General features: G+C 34.2%; 1 protein-coding gene across 1 annotated transcript in view; it reads right to left on the bottom strand.

Annotated features, from left to right (window-relative positions):
* The window catches only part of EPHA5 (EPH receptor A5), a gene marked incomplete at its 5' end in the record, with an annotated part of 293,683 nt that overhangs the window by 72,618 nt on the left and 193,240 nt on the right, over window positions 1–27,825 (bottom strand). The window contains 4 exons of the mRNA XM_006902399.1: window positions 1,645–1,830; window positions 3,947–4,072; window positions 6,321–6,388; window positions 14,631–14,696. Coding sequence (XP_006902461.1) covers window positions 1,645–1,830; window positions 3,947–4,072; window positions 6,321–6,388; window positions 14,631–14,696 — 446 coding nt within the window. The remainder of the gene's footprint in view (window positions 1–1,644; window positions 1,831–3,946; window positions 4,073–6,320; window positions 6,389–14,630; window positions 14,697–27,825) is intronic.

Here is a 27,825-nt window from a genome sequence, read left to right as displayed (position 1 = left end):
AACTCAATTTCTTCTCCGTCCATCATGGTGCTGCCAATTGGCCCAATAATGAGAATCTTCATCTTCTTTTTTTTTTAATTTTAATTTAGTTTGTTTATTCCCTGTACGTGCTCACCAGGTTGTGCTAAGAAATCTGGAGGATATCTATCTGGCCATCTATCTGGAAGAGATCCAAATTTATTCTCAATTAAAAAAAAAGATAAATGGTGACCTGAAAAATGTGGAAATGCCCAAATACTATCATTAATATCATGTTTTTCTGTTGTTATGTGCCGTTGAGTCACTGTGACCCATAGCAACCATATGTACAGCAGCTCTGAAGCTTGCCTTGTCCTAAGTCAGTCTAACTGAATCTGACACACCTAACCCCATGTCCCCAGTTACTGTATCAATCCATCTCATCCAAGGTCTTCCTCTCCTATGCTGTCCCTCCACCCTTCTGAGCATGATGTCCTTCTCCAAGGACCATTCCCTCCTGACCACATGCCCAAATTATGTGAGATGGAGCTTCAAAATCCTAACCTCCAAGGAGAAATTTGGGACAGACTTCTTTGATTTATTGGCAGACCATGGTATGTTCAGGACTCTTCTCCAGCACCACAACTTAAAGACATTGATTCTTCTTTAACCATCTTTTGTCATTGTCCAGCTCTCTGAAGCATAACAAGTAACTATGAGACCATGGCCTGGATTAGGTGCACTTCAGTCTCTAAAACGACGTTGTTGTGTTTCATATCTCATATCATATCATATCATATCATATCATATCATACACAAGCAAAATCCTGGTGAAGATTATCCAGAAATGACTGGAACAGAGCCTTGACAGAGAACTCCTAGAAATGCAAGGCTGGTCTTGGCAGTAGAGACATTATTGCCAGTGTCAAATGGGTCTTGGCAGAAAGCAAAGAGTACAAGAGGAATGTCTATGTGTTTCATTGGTTAGGCAAAGGCATTTGACTGTTAGGATCACAACATATTGTGGCTAACCTTGAGAAGAATGGGAATCCCAGAACACTTGATTGTTCTTATGTGAAACCTATACTTGAAATAGGGAGCAGTCCATAGAAAAGAGCATGGAAACACTGTATGGTTCAAAATCAGGAAAGGAGTACATCAGGGATGCGTCCTCTCTCCATACCTTTTCAATTTATATGCAGAATTTTTTACCCTAGTAATATTAAAATACCTCAGTGAAAAATGGGTAATAAATAGATAAACTGGCTGCAAAAAAGTTAAAAAGAATGTAGATATCTCTGTTCCTAAGAATTCTATTGAATGTTAATTTTCATGATTTTATTAAAGCTTGAAGTTATTATTTTATTAGAATAAACATGAATTATCTAGGCTGAATGAAGGCAATTGTTATTTCTTTCATTTGGTTACACATTCTTGAACTCAAAATTCATAGCCTATAGATTAAGATATGTATTTTAAAAATAATTACAAAATTTATATCTATAAATATCAGGTTAGATACTATTTTTAAAAGCTAATTTATTATTAATATCAGTAAATTCGTTATTACCAGTATTAAAGACAAGTTCCTCTTGGTTTTGAAATTAATGATAGCCTACTAGAAAGAATTGAGATTATGCATGTCAAAGAACCACACATAAGAACATACTTTGCCTTTATACTTACTTTTGGTTACAACACCTTCTAAGTGGATAATATTAGGATGATCAAACTGCCCCATAATACTGGCTTCACCCAGGAAATCTCTCCGTTGCTTTTCAGTGTAGCCCACTTTAAGAGTTTTGATAGCCACAGGTAATTCTCTTTTTCCGGGAAGTTTCAAACGCCCACTACAAACTTCACCAAATTCACCTTTTCAAAAGAAAAGCAAAACAAAGAAAGCACAAATTCATTTAGAGTATACAACTTGAATGTATTTTTGTAGCATTAAGGTTCTAAATAGCTTGGCTTTGGTTATGAATAACTTATTCATTTTTAGTTTTTACAAATAAATATAAATGAGGGTTTTATTTCAAAGGTTTTGTTATCATTTACATTTAGAGTTTACATTTAGAGTGAAAATAGATTATTAATAGAAATTTTATGTTTGAAAATTGATGAATAGAAAATATTCTAGTAGTCATTTTCGTTCATTTCACCTGCAAATATCATAATAGAAGGTGAGATATCAATTTATAATTATTTCTTCTATTTTTTCTATTAGCAGAAATAACGATTAATTAAAAGATGAAAATGTTATAGCTGAATAAAAAGAAAATACTTTTTTAAAAAGAGTGGATTTTATTGTCAATAGAGTTAGGATTCTGATATATAAATAGAGAGAGATGGGGGGTGGAGAGGTAGGCATAAGCATAGTCCATAGGGAATTGCACAGCTAACCCAATGTTAATACCTCTCTGACACTTCTAATCCACCAGGGGCTCCAGGGGAGAACGATGGAAATTCTCCTCCACACAATTTATACCTCAGAAATCAATGGAAGGAAAGCTATGAGCTAGCTCTATCTTGAGGTCTAGATATATACAGATCTATGTATCTCCAAATACACATGTTGTTGTTGTTGTTGTGGCTATGTGCCGTCGCGTCGTTTGCGACTCATAGCGACCCTATGTACAACAGCCCTAAACCGTGCTCTATCGTGTGCCAATCGCATTGCCTCTGACACACCCATCCCGAGTACCCCAGTTACTGAATCAATCCACCTCATAGAGGGGTCTTCCCCTCCTGCGCTGTCCCTCCACCCTACCAAGCATGATGTCACTCTCTAAAGACCTGTCTCTCCTTACAACATGTCCGAAGTATGTCAGACAAAGCCCCAGAATCCTTGCCTCCAAGGAGCAGCCTGGTTTAACCCTCTCTACGATGAATCTGTTTGTTTTCTTGTCAGTCCATGGTACATTCAATACTCTTCTCCAGCACCACAGCTCAAAGGCATCAATTCTCCTTCTATCCTCCCTAGTCATTGTCCAATTCTCTGATGCATAACAAGTGACTGCAAAAAGCATGGCCTGTATCAGGTGTATATTCCCAAGTTGCCTTAGATAATATATTGTAAATACTGAATTCATAAGAGACATACTGGGTATTAGTTTCCTAGGTTCCTCTGAGCCTTTGGACACATTTTCATCAATCAATCAGTCAGTACATAATTGTTCTCTATGTGCGCTTATATTGAAAAGTTCACAGTATATTTTATGAATCATGATATATTTTTGATTCATTAACATCTTCCGAAAGCATGGCTAAGAGGACTATAACTTACATGTAAGCGAAACATAACTAAGATACGGTTTTGTCCATAAGGCACATTAGCACATTTTTGCATTTGGAAACACAAGAAAGTACAATACTATGCTCTTTAAGCCATTTTGTTTGTGAAATCCCCTAAAATTACCAATGAAAAGCACAAACATGGAAAATAGGGCATTTAACATATAATGAAATGAAAAATTTCTTTAATAGCAAGGAAACTTAATATAGAAGGCAGAGAGTTGGCTAATTATTTTAACCTCAGCTGGGGAGCTGTGGAAGGGCAACTAGATTTTACAATGTTCTCTTTTTTTCTGCAGTGTTCTCTGGTGGCCTAGTGGCAAGAAGCTGAACTGCAATTCCAAAGGAAAACGGTTCAAGGCCACCAGCTGCTCTGTGGAAGAAGGATGGGCAATCGTCTCCCTCAACTAACTGCCTTTGAAAATCTGCCAGAGGGTGAGCTATGGGTCTGTTTTGATTTTACCATAAACAACAACAACATGCTTGCAAAGAGGAATATTACATGTAGTAGCTCGTGATGCATAAGCATTTGCTGATTAAGCATGAACTATACAGGAGGTAACATTAAAATATGATCAATTATATACTAATTTTGAATGCTAGCCAATTATCAAAGATTAAAAATGTTTCTGTTAAATAAATATATTGGCATATTACATGTGCATTACAAACAAAAACATGTTAAGAGTTACTGTACCTGCTCCAATAACTCTTTCAATGGTGATACATGAAGCTTCTATCTCCTTGGCAAATTCATGGACAGCTTGATTGGGGTCCTCATAGGTATGTGGATCAATATAAGTTCTTACTCCTGGCAGTTTAACTATAAAAACAAATAGACATTGATATAGATATGGTTATGGTGGATGGAGAAATTTTAAACTTTATTGAAATGCTAGTATGGCTTATCTTAACCTCTAGAATTGTCTGAGTTATAAGAGTAAGTGTGATGTGTTACTTGTATGACACAATCACTTTTAGAGTTGTAGAAACAGATTGTTGGAATGTATGAGAAATGTCATTATCTCACCATAGTGACTTTGACAATATATCTGATAAAATTCACCAGTAAATGATAATGTTCGAATTATCAGCTTTGAGAGAAACATAAATATATACTTTGCTCACTAAACTGAACAACGAAAAGCCAGTGGTTATTATATTTTTTATCACACATTTCACTTAAAAGTGAGTTATGGTAGCCTAATCGATTAGGAAATGCTCTTCTAATCCAAAGCAAGAAGTTTGAATCGGTTAGTTCTTCTACAGGAGAAAAATAGACAGTATCTTCCCATGAAAACCTATAGGAGGGCTAGCTATGAGTTGGATCCGATTCAATGGCAGTCAGTCATTTAATTTAGAAATACAGTAGTAGTTAGTAGTTAGAATGCGGGTTTTACAAAGAGCAATTGAATATAATCTTTCTAGTGATGTGGTACAACAATGCTAGGTAAAAAAGCTAAAAGAAAAAGTTCTCATTCTATCTCTGTTGTTATACAATTTTAGGGCATTTTAATGGTAACAGGGAGCTTTGGTGGCCTGGTGGTAAGAGTTACATTGCCAACCCTAAGACCCCCAATTACAATCCACCAGTTGCTCCAAAAGAGAAACATGGACAATCTTCTCTGGTGTGACTCTGAAAACATGTTGGAAGGTCAGCTATGAGTTGGCTCCAAAGAGAAGGTATAAAAACAGTGGTGTAATCCACAGGATTTTATGTTATTAACCCAATGGTTGTACTTATTTGACAGTTTGAATCCATTAGCAATTTCACAGGAGAAAGATAGTCACCTTTCATTTAGATCTACAAACTCAAAAACCTGATGCCTATCTTTCTCATGATTGAATAGATTCAAACTGAGAACAGATGGGACAACAGGGAGTTTGAGTTTTGAGTTTATTATAGTCATTTTTAGTATTTTTCAAATAATTTAATTTAATTAACAGTAGTTAATACTAGTTAATTCCAACTCACAGTAACAACATTTATATCAGACTATTCTGTTACATAGGGTTCCCCATGAATTGCTTTTCAGAAGTAGATCACCAGACCTTTCTTCTACGTTACTTCAAGGTAGGACTGAACTTCAAATCTTTTTCTAAGAGCAATTTGTACCACCATAAAATTGTCACTTTTAAAGGGAGCTCTAGTGGCCTACTGCACTGCAATCCCAGAGGCATACAGTTCAAATCCACCAGATGCTCTGCTGGAGAAGGATGGGTAATCTCCTCCTGTACCAGTGAGATCCGATTTGACAGCACACACACACACACACACACACACACACACACACACACACACAATAGTAAAATAACATAAAAATTTTAAAACATTCTGTAAAAAAATTATCACTTTTAAAGGCACTGCTTGATTTATATAAGATTTAATATGTTTCATTATGAAAATTGAGTCTAAGCATGAACTATAATATTAACAATTTTTTATTTTTACAATTATGACATAGTGACAAAACCAAAATAAACTTCTTTTCTCATTTACTTGGCAGATAAATTCACTGAAATTCTTAATAATACTTTTTATGGAAAAACTAATATATCAAAATACTACAGTTAGAACTCATTCAGGTGATAATTGTACAGCTAGTTATAGAAACATGATTTTTTGTGTGTGTTAAAATGTAGCCTTTCTCTAGATAGTTAAAATATTATTTCTACATCAGGATCTGTTCAGGAAATTTTCTGGTACAATGCTAAAAGGAAAAAGAGAGTATTTATTTAAAATGATGATACTATTAAAGAATATTTTCTACTCACAGTGTTATCAAGAATTAGAATATACCAGGAAATATGGTTTAAATCACATCTTTTTGTATTAAGCATAGTGCTTCATTTTAATAATTACAATGAAACTGTGCATCTAGTAACTGAGAATACCGTCCAATCAGTGCCTAAAGCCAATCCGAATTACTGTAAGTCGTTATACTTAAGACGAAAGGAACAAAACACATTTTAAGAACTGCATTTTTTTGTCAGTTAATGGAAATTCCCACAAAAGAAACCAAAATAAGAATGAATCCTCATCACTTCATTATATTTCACAATTTGCTTACTGTGCCCATTATGAAAATGCATCTTTTCCTCTTCTGGATCTTGCTTTGCTTTGCTGTAACCACACCGCCTAAAACAGAGTGAGCTACAATTAGACACATCTGAGAGTTGTGAAATACTTCAAACCTAGCAGTGCAATTGGAACTTTTACAGCGCTACACTTATTACTTCCCCGCATCCCCCCATATGAAATAATATGAAAACTCTTTTTTGATGAATCCTATAGTCTCACTCTCAGCAAATAGTCTTGCCTGGAATTTTGGAGAAAATATTAAAGGTGTCCAAAACTTTTTCTATAAGAGGATTTTCCTTGCTCCTTTTCTAATAGAGGCCTTTTGTAACAGACACTATTCCTAATTAGAAAGGGATTATCATGCTTGGAAAGGTGAAGGGTTCCTGAAAGCAAGAAAGATCCTCAATGGGATGGATTGACATAGTAACTGCAGCAACAAGCATAAGTGTGTCCAAGATGATGAGGATGGAACAGGATAGGGCAGGGTTCAGATCTGTTGTTCATTGGGTCACTATGAGTTGTAATCGACTCCATAGCACCTAAGAACAACAAATCCATTTCTAATTCTCTCTCCTCACTACACATCATACATCAGACCTTTGTCTATGCCATTCCTTTTAGCTTGTTATCCATCTTAGAAGTCTCCTTTTACAGGAGGAACTATCCAAACTTTGACAGATTCCATAGCATTCTACATTGAAGATTTAATTAATTAACATTTTAGTAGTTTTGGATCTTTATTTTCCCAACAATGCTCAAATTGACCACAATCCTGCAGCTTCCGTCCCCCAATTTTCCTCCTATTTTTCTAAGCTACCTACAGAACTACAAGCAATTGCACATTAAAATATAATTGCACAACTATTACTGATTCAGTAATAACATTCTAACTACTAAGGCTAATAATTGAAGATGTCCTAAAACCATTAATTACTTTGATTCTGACTCTTCTCAATCCTCAAAGAGTTTCTATAAAGGCATTTCCATAAGATATCTAAGTGAAATTCCATTAATCTCCTACAAGAAATTACAACTCTATCATTCTGGTTTGGTTTCTTTTGGATGCTTTTACACTTGAGAGATTTCTTTCTTATAGCTATTCTACTGGCATCAACGGATCAGAAAAAGAGATTTTATTTCTCTTTACCATGATGTGCTCTAATCTTCTCCTGTCAAGTATTCCATCATGGCATAGATCACATCTTTTTCCCTGTTCATTTATGATAAATAAAGTATTAGATACCAAGAACCATAGAACTCAGGTGTGTCCAGGTCAATCTTTTTCTTTCATTAACTTCTCCACTTCCTCAAATAAGTCCTTGATATTTTTCATCCCTGTTCTTAATTGTTGCTCTTACATATTTTCTACTTTCCAAAACTATGATAACAATGTCTACCCAAATTTCAATAAATGGGGAACGATTATTTGTGTTCATTACCTACTGCAAAATATTCAATGAAGTAACAAATACTTTCAAATGCAATTCCAAATTCCTATTTCCTAGAACATGTCTGATAATTAGCTTTTATGTAAATAAGCATCCTAAACTATAGTGCTGCTATGAGCTGGAATCAAGTAGAAGAGAACATTTTCTTTTATTTTTAAGACTATCTTTGAATATCAAAACCTCCAAAACATTTCTCTACATTTCCATGCCTTTGCATATACTAGTTTATTCTAAGAAGAATGGCTTTCTAATTATTACCAGTTGTCAAAATCCAGAAGAGTTATTCCATTGTTTATTTTCCCCCTGACGCTGTCCATCAAATGAGATATTTTTTCTCTGAGACCCATTGATTTCTAAACACTTTGGATGATGTAATTGTAATTCTACAATGCATTATGATTATTTGTATATGTGTTTACCTTACTACTGGCAATTTTTTAAAAAAAAACTATTGTATATACATCTAGATTAGACTTAAAAATAAAAATGTTTGTCACATTGATGGATGAATAAATGAATGAGTGACAATATTTTGATTGAGTCTATGCAATGACAAGTGAAAATGCTGATGAATCTGATGTGATGCAGTACATGACTAACCATATAACAATAAGTTACCTGAAAATAATGAACATATTTAAGTTATTTTAAATGAAACTTTAAAGAGTAATTTTATTATTTTATTATCCATAAGCTTCCTCCCTAAATGGGGTTTTGAATAACAAAGTTGTAATTTATCTCTGTAGGGGGAAAATCACTATTATGAAAGACTAATAAAATATTTTCACTAGAAATTTCATTAAAGCCATAAAAATCACTGTCATTGAGTCAACCTGATGCATAACAATCTTCATTGGTTTTCTGAGGCTGAAATCCTACCAGGAGGAGATTTCAGTGGGTAGTGATATAAATTATATGCCCAGTAGACATGCATTAAAGGGAATTTTTCTTTGATTAAGTATTATAAGTAGTTATATATTTTGGCAAACAAAGAAAACTTATTTTATACCATTTCCTAGTCAGCAATTATGTAACATTTTAAATAAATAGTTACTGTAATCTGGTTTTGAACAAAAAATATCGCCTTGATTTACTCATGTTCAATAACTTAGTAGTAAATTCTCAAAACTCATTACAGTTGCATCAGAATCAACTTATAGCAACCCCTCCACTGGGTTTCATGTAAAACCGCATTTTATTTGAATCATAAAAAGAATCATATAAAAGAAGAATGACCATAATTCTCTTGTGGAGCCACTGGTAATTTTGAATAGCAGAGAGGGGGACCGCCTTTGTGTCAGCAGCATAAATCCCTGTGGACTCCATTACCTTGCTAGTCAACAACACTTAGTAATTCTTGACTACATTTAAGCTCATTTTATACATATAAAAGGAAAAAAAATTAAGTTAGCTAAGAATCCAGTGAAGATCTGGTTGTTTTAAAAATTGTGTCAATCAAACTCAAATGCATTTATCATATTAAAGTCATTTAGGTGTCATGTGACAAACACCATGGTGAAAAGTGTGGTCAAGCCTGGAACTGATATCCTATTGAAACATCACTTAGTCTTTCAAACTTGAGAGACAAGTTAATTTGATAAATTGATTATAAAACTACTTGACATAACCTTACTATGTCAATGTTTTTAGAGAGCATGTTTATTGATTTTTTTATTATCAATATACTAAACATAAATGGGTGAAATACAAAGATTTGTCATTTATATCACACTGACGAAAAACCCCTTTGTTTATAAAACTGTCTAAGAGAGCTAAACAGCATACACATTTTACTGTTTACATTAGAAAACAAACGTCCACTTTTCAAATCATCTACTTTTAAAAGTCACAAATACACACACACACATTGATTTTTTTAAAGTTGTATCCTGAAATCGTCCTTATCATTAAATAAGCCTCATGAAAATTTAAATTGTATGCAAATTTCTCCAATGAAAATGGAAATAAAACTTTAGTTATCTCCTTAAAAAATGTTTTGGGAATACCTTGGTAAAGAACTGTTAGCATTTTACTACCTAGGGTGAGAGTCTAGAGAGTAATAGAAGAAAGTTATTTTTTACTATGGGTATCCCCAGAGTTCTATAATAGATACAGTTGCAGGTCTTATTAACATACAAAATTAAGTTCTGAAACCCCCCCAAAAGCGTGATTAAAATATGCTTGAACAAAGTACAGCAAGCAAAATTGCAGCTGGCAGAGACCAGCATTCAAGCAACGGTTCAACCTCACTAGCAAAGCATTGCAGAAAGCCTATTCATTCAATGTCAGAGGTATGCCTGCTTCACATGCATTATATCAGCCAGTCAAAAAGTCAATACATATACCATTCTGTATATAAATTATGCATCCTACCTTCTGGTGTACATATAGAAGCTTTCTGGGTTTTTTTCCATTTCATTTTTTAAATGAGTTTTGGAAATGATATAATATCTGTTGTGTTTATATTTATAGGAATGGCCTACCCATTTTCTTCTAAGGAAAAACTAGTGAAATGAAATTCAAAAGAAAATGTGAATCCTTGATCAAAAATAGCCTGAAGAAAAGCATTTGTTACAATCTTAGTTCATAGAAAGATTAAGCACTGAATAGTTTTTCACTTTAATGAAGTTAGAGAGTTCTGCAAGAGTGGAAGAAGGATTGGTTTTATATTGAACTTTCTTGAAGACTAAACATATGCAGTGTTGGTTTAGAAACAGATAATTCTCTGCTCTTCTATTTTTCAAATTTATTAAAATATTTTATCTGTACTTTTGGAAAGTGTATAAAAGATGAAAAAATTCAAGAATGACACTAGAGGTTCTTTCTTTCCTATGAAGAAAACTAATTCTTACTGATGTTGAAAGGATTTTATTTTCTTTGAAAAAACTTTTCTTCATTTTATCCACATCTTCCGATTCTGACATACTGACTCACCCCAAAAAATCACATAAATTGCATAATGGTTTGTTTAAGTTAAGCACGATGATATTATGTATATTGTTTGTTTTTATGTGCCTTCCAATTGCCTGAAACTCAGAATGATCCTATCTCTGTTAAACGGCTCTGAAATCTATCCAATCCTTTGTCAATTTCATTGTCTCCGACACCTACCCCCATTATTTCAGTTTCTGTGTCAATCCATGTCATCCTGTGTCTTACTCTGATACTGTCCCTAAAACCTCCGGAGCATGATGGCCTTCTCCAAGGAATGTCCCCTCCTGGCCAAAATATGTGAGATAGAGCTTCAAAATCCTTGCCTTCAAGGAGCAGCGTGGCTTCACTATCTCCAGGCCAGACTTGTTTGTTCTTATGGCAGTCTATGGTATGATCAGTACTCTTTTTCAGCACCACACACAGCTCAAAGGCATATTATATATTTGTTGTTGTTGTTGTGTGCGCTTGAGTCGATCATGATTCATAGTGAACCTATTCACAAAAACTCTGAAGCTTGCTCTATGCTACCTCACTGTTTCTGACAAACCTACCCTTATTATCCAAGTTACTGTGTCAATCCATGTCATCCAAGGACTTTCTCTCCTGTGCTGTCCCTAGACCCTTTCAAGCATGATGTCCTTCTCCAAGAACTGGTTCCTCCAGACAACATTCTCAAAATGTATGCAATGGAGCTTAAAAAATGTTTGCACCCAAGGAACAGTTTGGCTTCACTCTCTCCAGGACAGACCTGTTTTATTCTCTTTGCTGCCCATGATATGTTTAGTACTCTTCTCCAGCACCACAACTCAAAGGTATAAATTTTTCTTCTGTTCTCTTTGGTCATTGTCCAGCTCTCTGATACTAGGTAATTGCATAACAGGTAATTACAAACATCATGGCATGGACCAGGCAAACTTTAGTCTCTAGACTGAAACCTTTGTTCTTTAATACTCTGGAGAGGTCCCTGACAGCAGATTTTCAAATGCAATTTGTCTTTTGATTTCATAACTGCTGATACTAAAAGGGTTGATTGTGGAACCAAACAAGCTGAAATTGTTAACAATCTCTGTCTCTTCTTCTCCTTTCATGATTCTGCCAATTGGACCAGTTGTAAGAATCTTCATTTTCTTAATATTGAGCTTCAATCCATATTGAAGACTACAGTTTGTGACCCTCTGCAGCAAATGCTTCAAGCAAGATTGTGTCATTTGCATAATACAAGTTTTTGATGAATCTTCCTCCAATTCTGATGCTGCTTTCCTCCTCATAAAGTCCAGTCTCCTGAACGATCTGTTTTGTATATAGATTTAAATGGTATGGATATCTGTGACACACTCTTTTCCTGATTTGAGCCATGGTGTATTTCCTTGCTCTTTTATGATTCCTGCCAATTAGATCAGATTTCAGTATTTTATGATGCTTCTCCATTTTTAATAATCATAGTCCAAGTTTGTTTTTTTCTTCAGTGTTCTAATCTAAACAACTTGTATTCTTTTTTGAAACCTCTTAGTAACCTGAAGTGATAAAAGTGGAATTTCAGGAAATATAATAACAAAGTGTTTTTAACTTTCCTTCTTACTAGAAATTATTCTTGAAAACTTTATCTTTCTTGTCCAATGTGCAAAACCAGTGATTTTTGCTTTGCTTTTATAAGAAAGTTTTAAAAATCAAACCAAACACACACACAAAATGTTCTAGCTCTTCTAATAGTCACTTTATGAATATTGACAGAAAGGTTACAAATACTTAGCACATTCTTGGTTAAATCGTCATCATTATCACCATTGTTTTGCACACACATGCACACACACAAACAAACCAAAATGTATATGTGCATACAAATAAACAGCATTCACTGCCATTGCAGTTTCATACATTATTTGAAGAAATAAGAAAAAAATTGCAAGAAATTATACATTTTCTAATATGTTCTTTATGACAGAGTATTTCTACTTTCCTTCTGTTCTTTTAATAATGACTATTTCATGGCTCTAAAGCAGTTTAACTTGTATTTTATGAGTTTTTTAAAAATTTAGGGTACTTCTGTCATTCATTAGCTTTCACAGTTCCCAGTATTTTATTCCATTTACTATTTCTTTGAAGGGATTCAAGTGGCAAGCAAAAGATAGTTCAATATGCTAAATCATTAATTTATTAAGACTGTATTGTTATCTTCAGCAAATCAATCACATTTAAAAAAATTCATTTGCTTGCTTATTGTTTGCATACTTTGCTTATTATGTTTTGTGTTTTCATGGAAGATATAAGTGAACTTTAGTTTCTATCACAGTGTAGGAGTTAAAAACCAAACGACCCTTTTTTTTCTGGCCAAAAGCTAATTAACTGCTCTGAAACATTTCATTAATTTGCTTAAAATTTGTACTTTTCATTTTCTATATTAGATGCAGATTTCTTGAAATTGTAAGAAAATTTTTGCTTTCACACAAAATTGAAAAAACAGTGGATGCAATTTATATTTACAAGATTTCTGTTAGCAATATTATGTGGAAGTACTATTTTCCTTTATAAAGCCTAAAGTACAGGAGATAAAAGTGCTTTCTAAAGGTAGATATATAAATTGCCTGCTATGTGTATGGAATATAAAATTCTAACTGAACATTTCATATAGAAAATTCAATTTACATAGTGCTCAAAAGCAATTTTTAATAACTTTGGACCTTCAGACCATAGTAAATATTGAGTTAGCCTAACTGATTTGAGATAACTAATAACATGCATTACTTTTTTTAAAGTTCACATGAAGTTCACTAATTTTGCTTTAAAACAAATTTTTTTAAGACAAGTTCTTTCTCATTTTGAAAGATTTATCTGTACATATATATTTCAAGAAATTTAAAAAGAAAATCTTCAAATAATATTAATTTGTGCATGTTTACTCAATCTTGTTCTAAGAAAGTCTTTTGTATCCATTCTGCCACTTATCACACATGCAAATATATGTAAACCCACTCATACACATACTTTTTTTAATCAACAAAAATAATTTATACTAAGATACTGGAAGGAATTCTTAAAATGTTTGAGGAAAAAATTATAGTTTAAAATATATTTCAGAATATTTATTCTTGGAAAAATTTTACTACAAACAACAAATTACTGTAGTACAAGATTAAGAGTTTACTTTTACTTAAAAATATAACTATAAAGAATATTTAACTTTTTATAAGATAGCTAGTTATTACTTCAGAGTCCCACTAACTAAGTGAATGGATTTATTTTTGGTCTCATGCTCCAGCCTCATTTTATCACTGTAACAGATACATATTTAATATTTTATGTGTAACCAGTTATAATTCTCCCATTTGGATTCTAACACCAAAAATTATGCATATGCTTTAGTGTGCTGAAATAAAAGTAGAAACAACACTTCTAATAATATCTGTGGTAACACAAGCTTAACATTGAATGATACACTATAACTGGATTTAGTTTTGTTCTTTAAGGTCATATCTATCCAAAATAATTATGACAAGTCAAATCTTGTTTATGTGATGGTTATTCCATGGTTTGAGGAGATACACACAAAAGTGATTTTTCCCCCTTTCTAGAAGTAGCATTCTACTTCTATGTATGATATGGTTTTTATTTAATGGAACAAAAAAAACAGTGACATGTTAAATGTAAAACAAATGCCACAAACTCCCTTGAGAGGGTTGGATAGAAATATGACACAGGGATGATCAAATATATATACCATTTTATTTTAAATAATCCACTGTGAAATCAGTTGTGATTCTGCTTTGGGAAATAGTTTAATTCTTTTCTTCAAATTATTCAAGCACAAGCAGTGTACTAACTTTTAAAATGTACACAGATGGAAAAATAAAAAGAATGCTGACAGTAATACATATATGTGGCACATTACATAGGAGTGAAAGTGGGAGGGGGACACTAACCATATTAGGCTTGGATGGGCAACAGCGCACAGGGAAGAAGCCCTCCCACAGCCACATTCGCAGCAACTGAAAAGCAAACAAGAAAGCCCAAGATAAGGAAGAGATCCCACTCCCTCAAAATAGCACAAAGACACTGTGAATTTAATCAGGTGTCTGTGATCCTTTTCAAATTCAAAAGTCTCTAAGTGCAGATGATTAAATTTTCCACAACGCCTTTCCAAGTAATAAGCATTTCTGGATTTAAATATAGAGTGTTACTCTTTTTTTAACTTAAAATTATTATTAACTAAAACTTACAATGAGCCAATCCACTTAATTATGGAATTAGTATAATCACACAACTAATGATGGGAGCTATTTAAATATATCGTTCCTTAGAAATTCCCTTAAAAATTTACATTTGGAAGACATTCATATAGCTTTTTATATACATGTTTTGTATAAAGTCTATGAAATAAGAAGGGATAATATCGTGCTCATTCACTGATTTCTTATGCCAATGGTATTATTTCTCATAGCATGTTGAAAATTGTATGCTTAAGTTACATCTTAAATCACTTATATAAAGCTAATTTAGCTTGCATTTTTAGACTTTATAAATGCATTTCTGAAAGTATATTTGTAGAACTATTACTATATATAAAATTGTAAACTACATATACTGTACGCATTTTTCAGAGCATTCCAACACTAACAACTTAAATTTTCTATAGTAAAATATTGAGAATATAACATGTAATTTAATAAAATTTATTTTATTGATAGAAACTATGTAACTGATGACAGAATACACTATTGCAATAACGTGGTGCTTTAATAGATTCATTCTTAACTACATTGTATTAACAGTATATATAGCAATCTTGAGAGAAATGCGGAATGAGTTCAGTCTTGACATTTTATATTATCAAGCCTATGGCTTTTCCAAAACTTCCTCATTTTTGAACTTTAATTATTTCTAATGTATCTATTTCAAATCAACAAAGTTGGATTAAAATATATATCCAATGATTTTTCAAATGCTGAAAAGGAAGACAAGAATGTTCAACTCTTATTTCAATGACTTTTTCAAAAGAAAAGGAAACACTATTCTATATATTTTATTGAGCTGTAACTGATATTTTGATTTTTTTAGTAGCATATTGTGTCTACCTGAGTTTCATTATGCAAAGGCGTTTGACTGTGTGGATCACAAAAATTGTGGCTAACCTTGAGAAAAATGGGAATCCCAGAACACTTGAGTTTACTTATGTGAAACCTATTCTTGGACTAAGGAGCAGTCCTCAGAACAGAGCAGGGAAACACTGCATGGTTCAAAATCAAGAAAGGAGTGTGTCAGGAATACATTCTGTCTCCATATATCTTTTCCCTCTATATGCAGAACAGATCATTCGGAAAGCAAGGTTTTATGAGGAGGAATGTAGCATTAGGATTAGAGGAAGACTCATCAACAACCTACGTTATGCAGATGACACAACTTTGCTTGCTGAAAAGAAGACTTGAAACACTTGCTGCAATTCAAGGACTGTAATCTTCAATATGGATTGAAGCTCAACATTAAGAAGACAAAGATTCTCACCATTGGGCTAATTGGCAGCACCATGATAGATGGAGAAGAGATTGAGGTTTCTTGGTTCTACAATCAACCCTCTTGCACCAGCAAAGCTCAGTCTCACATACTTTGGGGATGTGGCCAGAAAAGCCCAGTCCTTGGAGGACACTATGATTGGAAGGAGTGCAAGAGAAGAAGAACCCGGATTAGATGGACTGACACAGTGACTGGGGCAATGGGGGTAAGTGTGTCATAATTAGTGAGACTGGCTCAGCACAGGGCAGGGCAGAGTTGCTGTACATAGGGTTGCTATGGGTCGCAGACGATTTGATGACACAAAACAATAACAATATTACCAATATTACTGTTTCATTGTTGTTAGGGGTCATCAAGCTGAGTATGACTCACAGCAACCATATGAACCTTGATTTGAACTTTGTCAACTACCCAAGCTATTCTCACAATCTGGCACAATTAAACCCATTGTTGCACTCAACATGTTTACCAATCATTTAAACAGTCATGGGAAACAAAATGACTGTGTAACATTCATTTCCAGTTTGATTCTTTACTACAATGACTTTTGTTATAATTCAATACCAAGTAATTATTCTCACTATAAATATAATAAAATCAATCTCTAATATATCAAAATATTAATGTATTCAAAGTGTAGATGAACAATTTGCAAACCATCTTCTCAAATCTTGTTCTTTCTGAAAATTAGATTTACTTTATTAATACCTTAACTAATACTTGAAACTTTGTGCTTTAACTTCACAACTATGTCTCTTAGATTACAGGTTGGTAAACTACATACATGGGTCAAAGCAGCATATCATTTGTTGTTGTAAACATAGTTTTATTTGAACTTTGATACGTTGTTATGGAATGGTGGTATCAGTTAAGCTCTTAGTTATCAACTGCTCCATAGGAGAAAAATTCTGATTTTTTTTTTATAAGAATTCATCCACTGTCCTTGAGTAGGTTTCAACTCATCACACCTCTCCCTTTGTTGGCTTTCTGAGGTTGTGCATCTATTTAGGAGATTTTCCATCTCTCTCCCATTGAAAGTCTAGTGCATTTTAACCAATGGATCTTCCCTTTAGGAGACAAGACATAACCTACTATGCTACCAGGTGTTCTTACACCTTATAAAACCTTATGGAGCAGTTATGTCCTCTAGTGTTGTTACTGCTGACTTAATATTTTTTTAATTTTAATTTAGTTTGACTTATTATTTTTGTCTACTAGTATGGAGCATACATAGCATGCGAAAGTTAACACACTATTTATAGTCCTTTAGGTAACCTTTAGATATACCCTCTAGTTGCTCTTCCACTTTCAATAAGTTTAAATAACAGTACACACACAGTGTCATCTACAGCCAATGTCATTTATAATAGTCAATATTTGCTATTGTACTTAGTATTATTACTAATATAATTACCTAATGTGCTGATGATTGTACAAGTGGAAAGTTTACATAAATACAATTATTTCAAAAAGTAATAGTTAAACTAAAAGAATAATAAGTAATTATTGATTTTTAAAGAGGAAAGCTCTAGATATCTACTTCGTAAAATCATTTGATAAAAATACAGGGACATAAAATTTTTGATATCATTTTATGTACATTTGCCTTGATTTGAGTTTCCAGAGGCATGTCATTTAGGAAGTGGATGCCCGTCCTGCCTCCAAATCCATAATAGTATGTTATTGTTGTTATGTGCCATTGGATCACCTGCAATGTATAGCGACCTAAATTAACTAAGCAGCATCCAATTTTTAATTTTTTTTAATTTTATATTGGTTTACTTACAAAGTTTTTATAGCTTATGTCTCACACTATTCTTCATCCACATTGGGTTTTACACAACCATTTCCATGAATTATGCTTTATAAAATTAGTCATCATTGGACTATGGCCATCATTACCCTGTCTTTTCAGGCCTCTGCTGCATCTTTCCCTTTTCCTTTATCTCCCCGTCCCCCATCAAATTGTGCAAGCGTGATTTTGCTCTACCCATCCTCACCTCTCAGCTCCCACTGCTTCCACCCTTGGACCCCTGTACATGTTTTACTAGTTATTTTTCTATTTTTACAATAACGGTCTGATTCAATATTTGTCTTTAGGAGAATGAGTTAATTCACTCAGTAAAATGCTTTCCAGTCTCCCCAGGTTATGTAATATGTTTTAAAATCATTGGCCTGAGTGATGCATACTATTCCACTGGGTTAATGTACCACAATTTCTCAATCTAATTAATTGATGCCATTGAGATGTGGTGTTGGAGAAGAATATTGAATATACCGTGCACTGCTAAAAGAACAAACATGTTCATCCTGAAGAGGGTTAAATCAGGCTGTTCCTTGGAGGAAAGGATTATGAAGCTTCATCTGATATACTTTGGGCATGTTGCAAGAAGGGACCAGTCCTTGGTGAAGGAAGTCATGCTTGGGAAGGTGGAGGGACAGCACAGGTGAGGAAGATCATTGATGAGATAGACTAATTCAGTGACTAGGGTAATGGGAGGTAGTTGTGTCAGACACAATACTACCAGCATAGAATAGAGTGGGATTTGGGGTTGTTGTACATAGGGTCATTATGAGTTGCAGGCAATATCACAGCACATAACAACAAGAAGTTGTGATTGGACATCTGTGTTATTTCTATGTTCTTGTGATGGTGAATGACGATGCTATGAACATGGGTGTACAAATCTCTGTGTCTCAGTTCTAACTGCCTTGGGGTATATTCCTAATAGTATAATAGCTGAGTCCTACAGAGTTTCTATGTCCAGCGTTTTGAGGAAATGCCAAACTGCCTTCCAAAGTGGTTACACCATTTAACAATCCCACCAGCAGTGTATGAGATTCCTCACCTCTTCACATCCTCTCTGCAGCCCTGCTAAACGTTGCCACTGCTACCGGAGGAGATGTTATCTCATGTGGTTTTGATTTGTATCTCTCTTATTGTTAGTGATTTTGAGCATTTCTTCACATGTCTATTGGTCATCTGAATGTCTTTCTCTGTGAAAAGTCTTTCCATATAATTTGTCTATTTTTTAATTGGATTTTCAGTCTTTTTTTCTGGAAGTCCAGTAGTATTCTGCAGAATTTTGTTATGAAACATTAGTTTGAGATGGTATTGCCAAATATGTTTTTCCCCCATCAGTAGGTTTTCTTTTCACCATATTATAAAAGTTTTTGATGAGCAGATAGGTATTTTAACCTTTAGAAAGTGCCTTTCATAAATTTTATCTTCTCCAGATTGTTCATTTCTATCTATACTTATCAGTCTATTTATATGACAGAGTAGGCCTTCTAATTTTGGTACAATTTTGCCTCTTATGAACTTTATGGTTTTAGGATCTTTTCCCATGTCTCTTATCATTAAGCAGATTTTTTGTGTGTGTAATGTGTGACAGATATATGGATTATGCTTCATCTTTCTCTAGATAGCAGTCCAGTTTTGCCAGCAACATTTGTTGAAGAGGTTGTATTTTTCCCATTTGATAGGTTTTGTTTCCTTGCCATTTGGAAGCAGGAGTTGCATCCACTTCCTAAATAGCGTACCTTCAGAAACTCTATGAACTTTGAGAAATGTCGATAGTCGTAGAGAGGCTTCAGGCCTTTTGTTCATAGGGTCACTATGAGTAGTGCTCAACTCAAAGACAATCTACACAACAACAACATTTCCTTGTCAAATATAGTTGTCCATAGACACATAGGTCCTAGTGGACAAATTTAGTAGGGTGGCATGATACAACATCAATATTCAAAAATCAGTAGGATTCCTCTAAAATAACAAAAAGAATTGAGAGCAGGAAATCAAGAGCAATATAATTTATAATGTTGTTATATTTAGATGCTGTCTAGAATAATATGACTCATAGTGACACTATGAACAATGATTCTGAACCTCATCCTATTCTATGCCATCTTCACACTTCCTGACATACTAGAGCCCAATTATCACAGTCACCATTTCAATCTACCTGGCTGAGGGTCTTTCTCTCCTTCCTCCACCCTCACCCTTTCAAGTATCATGTCCTACTCTAAAGACTAGCCCCTCCTAGCAACATACTAGAAGTATGTGAGGCGAAGCTTCATCATCCTTACTTCCAGAGGGCACCCCGGCCCTACTTTCTCCAGGAATATTTGTACTTTTGGCTGTTATAGGATGTTTAGTGCTCTTTTCCAACTGCACAATCCAAGGCATCCATTCTTCTTCTATCATCCTTATTTATTGTCCAAATCTCAGATGCAAAGCTAGTCATCGGAAAGACCATGGTCTGAATCAGAAGCACTTTAGTAAAAATGGCATTGTTGCTCCTCAATAATTAGGAGAGGTCCCTAACTGCAGACTTTGCCAGTGAAATGCATCCCTTTATTTCCTGACTGCTGGTACCAAGAGTGTTAACCATGGATCCAAGTAAGATGAAGTTGTTGACAATTTCAATGTCTTCTTTATCCATCGTCATATTGCCTATCTGTCCAGTGGTGAGAATCTTTGTTTTTCTGTGCAATCTATACTGAAGACTGCATTCTTTCATCTTATTCAACAAGTGCTTCAAGTTCTCCTCACTTTCAACAAGGAAGGCTGTGTCATCTGCATAATGCAGATTATTGATAAGTCTCCCAATCTGATGCCCCATTTATCTTCATAGAGTCTATCTTCTTGAATAATTTGCTCAGAATACAGTCGGAACAGGAGTGTCCCCCTAATAAACACCTTCCTTAATTTTAAGCCATGTAATATCCCTCTGCTCTGTTCTCACAACAGACTCCTGGTCCAGGTATACATTTTATCTGAGCACAGTTAAGTGCTCTGGGACTCTCATTCTTCTCCACACCACTGTCCACCACAACTTGTTATCATCCAACGTCAAATGCCTTTGCATAATCAATAAAGCACAAATAAATATTCTTCTGGTATTCTCTACTCTCAGGAAGCCCATGTGACATCAGCAATTATATCACTAGTGCTACAGCCTCTTTGTAATCCTTCTTGAACTTCTGGTGGCTCCCTGTCTATACTGTTCTACAATTGTTTCACTTAACTGATGTGGCATTACATGTGCTCACCAGCCTATAGGAAATTTGGAGGACAGCTGGTTAACTAATTGGAAGAGGTGAATATTTGTTCCTATTCTCAAGAAAAGTTATCCAATAAAATGTGGATGCTTGGAGAGCTCTGGTGGCCTAGTAGCAGGAAACTGCACTGCAATCCCAGAGGTGTGCGGTTCAAATCCACCAGATGCTCTGATGAAGAAGGAGGAACAATCGCCTCCTTTACCAGTCATATCCAATTTGACGGTACACACATAAAAAAGAATAAATAAATAAAAATTATAAAAATATGCGGACGCTATCAAACAATACCATTAGTATCATATGCAAACAAAATACTACTGAAGATCATTAAAAATAGACAACCGCATTTTGCAATACTGGGGGATGAAACTAATTAGAGACACAAAAGACTTGTAGAAAGAAAATGACAGAACATATCTGTGAGAAACAATAAAAGACCTAATTAAATGGAAAAATGTCCCTGTTCCTGGATCAAAGAAATTCAATATAGTGAAAACAACAATCCTTTCAAAAGCAATCTACATGTTCAGTATCATCTCAATACAGACACCATATTCATCTTTCAAGGAGATTGAAAAATAAGTCAAATTTACTTGGAGAGGGACTACACCCTAGATAAGCAAAACATTGCTGAAAAACAGAAATGAAGCAGGTGACACAGCATATTCTATCCTCAAAACCTACTACACAGTGATAGTAACCAAAACAGCACGGTATTGGTACATTGACAGGTATACAGACCAATGAAACAGAATTGAGACCCCAGGATCCAATTCTTATACCACATTTTTCTTCGTATAGTTCAACCTCTCAAATTATTTGTTCAGCAAATTTAACAGGTGGGAAGAATGGATAAAATATCCGACACACATTTCCTGATTTTACATCATGTGTTTATGTTTTTGTTTTACCATTGGGTCGGAACCAACCGATAGAGGACCCTCCAGCAAGTTTTCAGAGGGAGTTAATCACATGGGAGGAGATTATCCATTCTTCTTTCATGGAGCGCTGGTGGCCTTGAACCACAGCCCTTCAGGATTGCAGTACAGCTTCTTGCCACTAGGGCACCAGAACTACCTTTAAATCATGTGGTGTTCCCTAATTTGATCCGAAAACTGCTTATTAGTATATGTATGAGATTCATATTAGTACTACCAAGTATTCTGGAATTTCCTTTCTTCCCAATATTATCTACGATTTACAATGATGCATATACTCAAATACCTTATCATAGTTAAGATCCATCTTACAATAGCAAGTAAGATAAGCATGGTCTTATGATTCCAGCTTGAATTTCTCAGGTTCTCTCGTAATTTTACCATTCCAGTCATTTTTTAATAATCTTCAGTGATATTTTATTTGTTTATTGTACACATGGTTGCTTTGTTTCAAAGATGACTGATAGTAGTTAATGAAAATAAAAATATGCTGAATATCTGAATACCATAATGAAAAATTATTCACTGAATATTTATCAGCTAATGGACTAGAGATAAAACCTTTCCACATATGGTATAATAGAAAAATAAGACATTGGTGCTACTAGCAAATACAATAGATAAAATTTGTCTCTTCTGATACTGTGTTCACAGTAAATGTCACTGTATGTTAATCACCTTTTGTAAATTTTCTTCTGTAGCAGTAGGCACAATCATTCTCATTATTAGCAAACATGCAAGGAGATTTTTCAATATATGAAATAACATGGAAAAGTGTCCTGTGAAGTAAAAATTCAATGAGAAAAAAATGACCGTGTGTACAATATTGGCTTAAAATAGAAATTTTTTTTAATGTGCAGGACTGTTATTTACAGGGTCAAAGTGATCCAGAACCAACTTGAAGGTATTTAACAATAACACTTTAAAAACAGCACATCCTTATTCTGAGAACCAGTCTACACTATTTTTCTAAGCTATTGAAAAACTATGATCCTTCAATTTTTTTTAAATTATTATTAAATTTTATTAGTTTTCATGAACATTTACAGAGATTTTTGGTTTTCATTCATCCATTGTTGGATCCTTCAAATTAAATTAGACTCTAGATGACCCTCCAATGGGATTCTGAGGATATAATTATAAACAAGAACAAACTGTTTCAGTATTATCTTGATGAGCCACAAGTAGTTTCTACAATTCAGGTTAAGAACTATTGATCTAATAGTTATACCATGAAACACATGTTGCACCAAATTATATACCTTATAAGAGTCTTCTTACATAATTAGGCATGCATTTAGAAGTGGCAAAGTGCTTGAGAAAGACATTATATCAAGAAAAGTTGAGAGTCAGTGAAAAAGACGAAGACCCTCAAGGAAATTGACAGAGACAATAGCTTCAACAATGTGTTTAAGTGTAGCAGAGTTTGAGAGGGTATCTCAGGTTAGGGCAACACTTCTGTTTGTTGTACATAGGAGTATTATGAGTAGAAGTTTACTGCACAGCACTTAAAAACAATAGAATGTCTTAGCATAATTTACTTAATGACTAAAATGTAAAGCTTTGTAATTAGTATACTAATATTCTGCATGCTAATAAAAAGTTCTAAAGTGCCTGGAGATGCTTGAAAATAATTTGTTCTCTTGTAAATACTTTAAATAATTCTTCTGGATAATTATTTACAATATTCCTTTATATTACCAATAAACAAAAAATTATTTTTCTAAGTAGCTGTAGCGTCTATCCTTGACTATATTTTAAGCAGGTGTGTCAGAATTGGTGAGACTGGCTCAGGGCATGGAAGGGTTCAAGCTGCTGTAAATAGCATTGCTATAGGTCACAGGCACTCAACTGCAAATAACAACAACAACATACTATATTGGTTGTTTTTATTTAAACCTCTTGTTTAGAGTCAACAAGACTTCTTGAAGGTCTTTGTACTCAAAAGTGGGTTGTTATTATATTTTGGAAGAACATTCTTCTAAGTGGTACAGCAGTCTTCTGTCAACATACTGTACTAAGGTAACCTGGGCTTGCTGTGATGCTGTACCTTGTGCCATTGAGGTCTCAAATGGCATAACCACTATCCATGGTAGACAGTGTTTGGTCTGCTTTCATTTTAAGACAGGTTTGGAAGCAGGAGTATAATCCACTTCCAAACAACATGCCTCTAGAAACTCTATGATCTTTGAGAAAAGATAGTTATAGAAATGCGTCAGGTCCTTTGTTCATAGGGTCGCTATAAGTCATGCTCGACTCAATGGCAATCAATTACAACATTTATTATCTCAGGTTTTAAATAACTACAAGTTTAATGCTTAATAACAGATCCCTTTTTAAAAAATTTTCCATTCATTGTTTCACACATTCCTCCATGTCCACCCCTCCCTCCAGTTCGCTTTTCTCTTTGACAAGTAAAAAAAAATATTTTTCATTGTTATACAATCCCCTTCCCCCCAGGCCACTACAAGATACTTTTATGATCCCTTTAAACATTAGCTGCTTTGACTTTCCAGGAGTCATACTATTACCTTAAAGCAGTTCACCAAAACTGTGAAATTCTTTTTAGTCAACAATATAAAATGATCTTACAATTGGTCAAATGGTGAGAGCTATTTATTTTATACTGATATTTAATTCATATAGAATATTGTATTCCTTGATACTCTTCAGTAAGGATATCATGCCTCCCTCACTTCCCGTAATCAAGGTTATGTCAACTGTATGACACAGTTTGTTGAAGAATTTTTTTAAACTTCATGTCAATTATTCATAGAGTACAGCTTCATAAATTACTTTCTCAGTATTGCATTGGATTAAAAGTATGGATTGAAACCATCAAAATAGAAAACTATAGGCTAATATCTCTCAAGAATATTGATGCAAAGTTACTGAATAAAATCTTGGCCAATAGAATCCAACAATATACATAAAAAATAATTCACAATGACCAAGTGGATTCATAACAGGTATGCAAGGATGGTTCAAGATAATAAACACAATCAATATAATTCATCACATTAACGAAGCAAAGAACAAGAACCACATGATCCTATCAATTGATGCATAAAAGGCCTTTGATAAAATCCAACACCCTTTCCTGAATAAAACACTCAACAAAATAGCATTAGAGGAGAATTTCTTCAAAATAGTAAAAAAAAACTATATATGCAATACCAAGAGCTAACATTGTTCTCAACGGAGAGAGATAAAAGGAATCCTCCATGAGAAGAGGAACTAGGCAAGTATGCCCACTATCACTTCTCCTATTCAATATGGTATTGAAAGTCTTAGCGATAACAATAAGGGATGAGAAGGAAATAAGAGTTTCCAAATTGGCAAAGAGGAGGTAAAATTATCTCTCTATGCAGATGATATGATAGCATACTTAGAAAACCCTAAAGAGTCAGCAAGAAAAGTACTGGACATACTTGACCAATTCATTAAAGTGGCAGGACACAAGATCAACATACAAAAATCAATTGGATTTCTCTATAGTAACGAAGAGAATAGAGAACTGGAGCTAAGAAAAACAATACCTTTCACAATAGCAGGCCTCTGAAAACCCTATGTACAATAGATAATCACAAGATTAAATAATTGGGAATAAATGTAACCAGAAGCACAAAGGATCTATTCAAAGAAAATGACAAAACATTACTACAAGAAACAAAAAGAGACCCAGAGAAGTGGAAAAATATCCCTTGCTCATGGATAGAAAGACTCAATATTGTGAAAATGACAATCTTACCAAAGGCAAATTACACATTCAATGCAATCCTTGTGCAAATACCAATTCCATTCTTCAATGAGACAGAAAAGGCAATCTCCAATTTAATTTGGAGTGGAAAGAGGCCCCAAATAAGCAAAGCACTCTTTAAAGGAGAAACATCTCATTGCCTTTATTCAAATCCTACTACAACTGCTATGGTGGTCAAGACAGCATGGTACTGGTAGAATGATACATAGATCAATGAAATAGAATGGAGAATCCAGAAATAAACCCATCTACCTATGGCAAACTGATTTTTGACAAGGAAATTATATCAGTTAAGTGAGGAAACGACAGCTGTTTTAACAAATGATGCTGGCGAAATTGTAAAAAATACCTGCAGAAAACTCAAGCAAGACCCACACCTCACTCCATACACAAAAAACAACTCAAAGTGGATCATGGACCTAGGACGAAAACCAAGGACTATAAACTTCATTAAAGAAAAACTTGGAAGAACTCTAGAAGTCGTAATCCACAACATAAACAGTCTTCCAAGCATCGTGGAAAATCTACGGGAGAGGATAAAAGAAATGAATGAGACCTTCTATGAATCAAATCCCTATGCACATCCAAAAACTTCTCCAACAGGGTTAAAAGAGAAGCCACAGACTGGGAAAAAATATTTGGTGATGATATGTCAGACAAGAGACTTATATCTAGAATTTATAAAATACTCAAGCACCACAATAAGGTAAAGGAAAATAACTAAATTTAAAAAATGGGCAAAGGATATGAACAGACACTTCATCAAAGAAGACCAAACAAAAGATGACCAACAAGCACATGAAGTAATGTTCAAAATCCCTATCTCTAAGAGAGATGCAAATCAAAACAACTATGAGATATCATCTCACCCCAGTAAGAATTGCAAAATTTAACAGAACAGCCAAGATCAAATGCTGACGAGGTTGTAGAAAAGTGGAACATTTATTCACTGTTGGTAGGAGCTGTATGGCATTTTTTCTAAAAGTTACAAATAGAAATACCATTTGACCCAGCAATTCCACTACTGAGGATTCACCCTAAAGAAACTATAACTACCACCCAAGTAGATATATATGCCCACCCATATTTATTGTGGCTTTGTTCACAATAGCAAAGAGGTGGAAACAACCCTAGTGCCCATCAACAAATGAATGGATAGAGATAAGTCAATTGGTATGCCATCAATTCCTAGAGCCTTATTTTTGCCAATTCTTTCAGAGCATCTTGAACTTCCTCCTTCATCACCACAGGCTCTAGCTCACACTTTATTTGATTAAATTCTTCTGTGTTAGCTGATTCCTTCTGGTACAGTGATTTTGTATACTCCTTCCATCTTATTTTAATGCTTCTTGGATCATTTAAAACTCTACCCAAAAAATCCCTACGTATTGTCACTCACGACTTGAATTTACTTTTCAGTTCCTTCAGTTTAAGAAATGCTGACCAAGTTCGGCCCTTTTGATTTTCTGACTCCAGCTCCTTGCACATTTCATCGTAATACTTTACATTGTCTTCCCGTGATGCCGTTTGAAATCTTCTGTTCAGCTCTTTAATATCTTGATTTCTTCCCTCTGCTTTGGCTTTTTGGCCCTCTAGTGGAATATTTAGAGTCTCTTCTGACTCCATTTTGGTCTTTTCTTCCTCTTCCGTTTTTGTGGATGATATTCTTTTATTCTCAATATTGGCCATATTTTTTATGATACAGTTATATACATTTTCATAGTCAATAAAACACAGATAGTCTTCTGGTATTTGTTGTTTTCCATCAGTATTCAGTTGACATCAGCAATGATACATTTGGTAGCATGGTATCTCTTAAATTGTGCTTAAACTTCTGGAAATTTT

Source organism: Elephantulus edwardii, unplaced genomic scaffold (assembly GCF_000299155.1).
Source record: "Elephantulus edwardii isolate Elephantulus edwardi_28Jun2011 unplaced genomic scaffold, EleEdw1.0 scaffold00406, whole genome shotgun sequence".
Lineage (NCBI taxonomy): Eukaryota > Metazoa > Chordata > Mammalia > Macroscelidea > Macroscelididae > Elephantulus > Elephantulus edwardii.
The sequence above is the reverse complement of the archived record's forward strand: the minus strand, read 5'-3'. Positions and strand labels throughout refer to the sequence as shown.